At 49.4% G+C, this 684-nt stretch overlaps 1 protein-coding gene across 1 annotated transcript in view; it reads left to right on the top strand.

Annotated features, from left to right (window-relative positions):
* Window positions 1-476, top strand: part of LOC111649424 (unconventional myosin-Vb-like) — a gene marked incomplete at its 5' end in the record, with an annotated part of 18,465 nt that extends 17,989 nt beyond the window's left edge. The window contains one exon of the mRNA XM_087171971.1: window positions 276-476. Coding sequence (XP_087028097.1) covers window positions 276-461 — 186 coding nt within the window. The remainder of the gene's footprint in view (window positions 1-275) is intronic.
* Between the last annotated feature and the right edge of the window lie 208 nt (window positions 477-684).

Genomic DNA, 684 nt, shown 5'->3' with positions numbered 1-684 from the left:
TTCCTCAGTCTGCCATTTTTTTTATTTGAAAAAAGTCTTAATTTACCCAGAATTCATTGCACCGCAGTCTGTCTGAAGAACAAAACTGCTTTATGGAGCAGATGAATTCATGAGTTTGTTTTAGAGTCACAGTCTGTTTGTGAAACCAGCTCCTGGTTGTCATGGTGCCATAGAGTTACCATCCTGACATCCTATTAGTCGGTCCAGTGTCTTCATGTTACCATGTATGACTCGTTGTTGTTGTTGTTGTTGTTGTTGTTGTTGTTGTTGTTTAGGTGTTTATGACTCAGAACACGGTGAAGCAGAACGAACACTGTCTGAAGAACTTTGACCTGGCCGAGTACCGGCAGGTTCTCAGTGACCTCTCCATCCAGATCTACCAGCAGCTCATCAAGGTCGCCGAGGCAACCATCCAGCCCATGATCGGTGAGTCCGCCTCAGTCCACCTCAGTCCACCTTAGTCCTCAGTCCGCCTCAGTCCACCTTAGTCCTCAGTCCACCTCAGTCCGCCTCAGTCCACCTCAGTCCACCTTAGTCCTCAGTCCGCCTCAGTCCACCTCAGTCCACCTCAGTCCACCTTAGTCCTCAGTCCGCCTCAGTCCACCTCAGTCCACCTCCAGAGCAGAGACCAGAGACCAGAGACTCAGAGACCAGAGACTCAGAGACCAGAGACTAAGAGACTCA

This window comes from Seriola lalandi, unplaced genomic scaffold (assembly GCF_002814215.2).
Source record: "Seriola lalandi dorsalis isolate HSWRI2012SDOR001 ecotype SW California unplaced genomic scaffold, Sedor1 jcf7180002050758, whole genome shotgun sequence".
Taxonomy (NCBI): Eukaryota; Metazoa; Chordata; class Actinopteri; order Carangiformes; family Carangidae; genus Seriola; species Seriola lalandi.
Note: the sequence above shows the minus strand (reverse complement) of the source record. Positions and strands in the feature narration are given on the sequence as shown.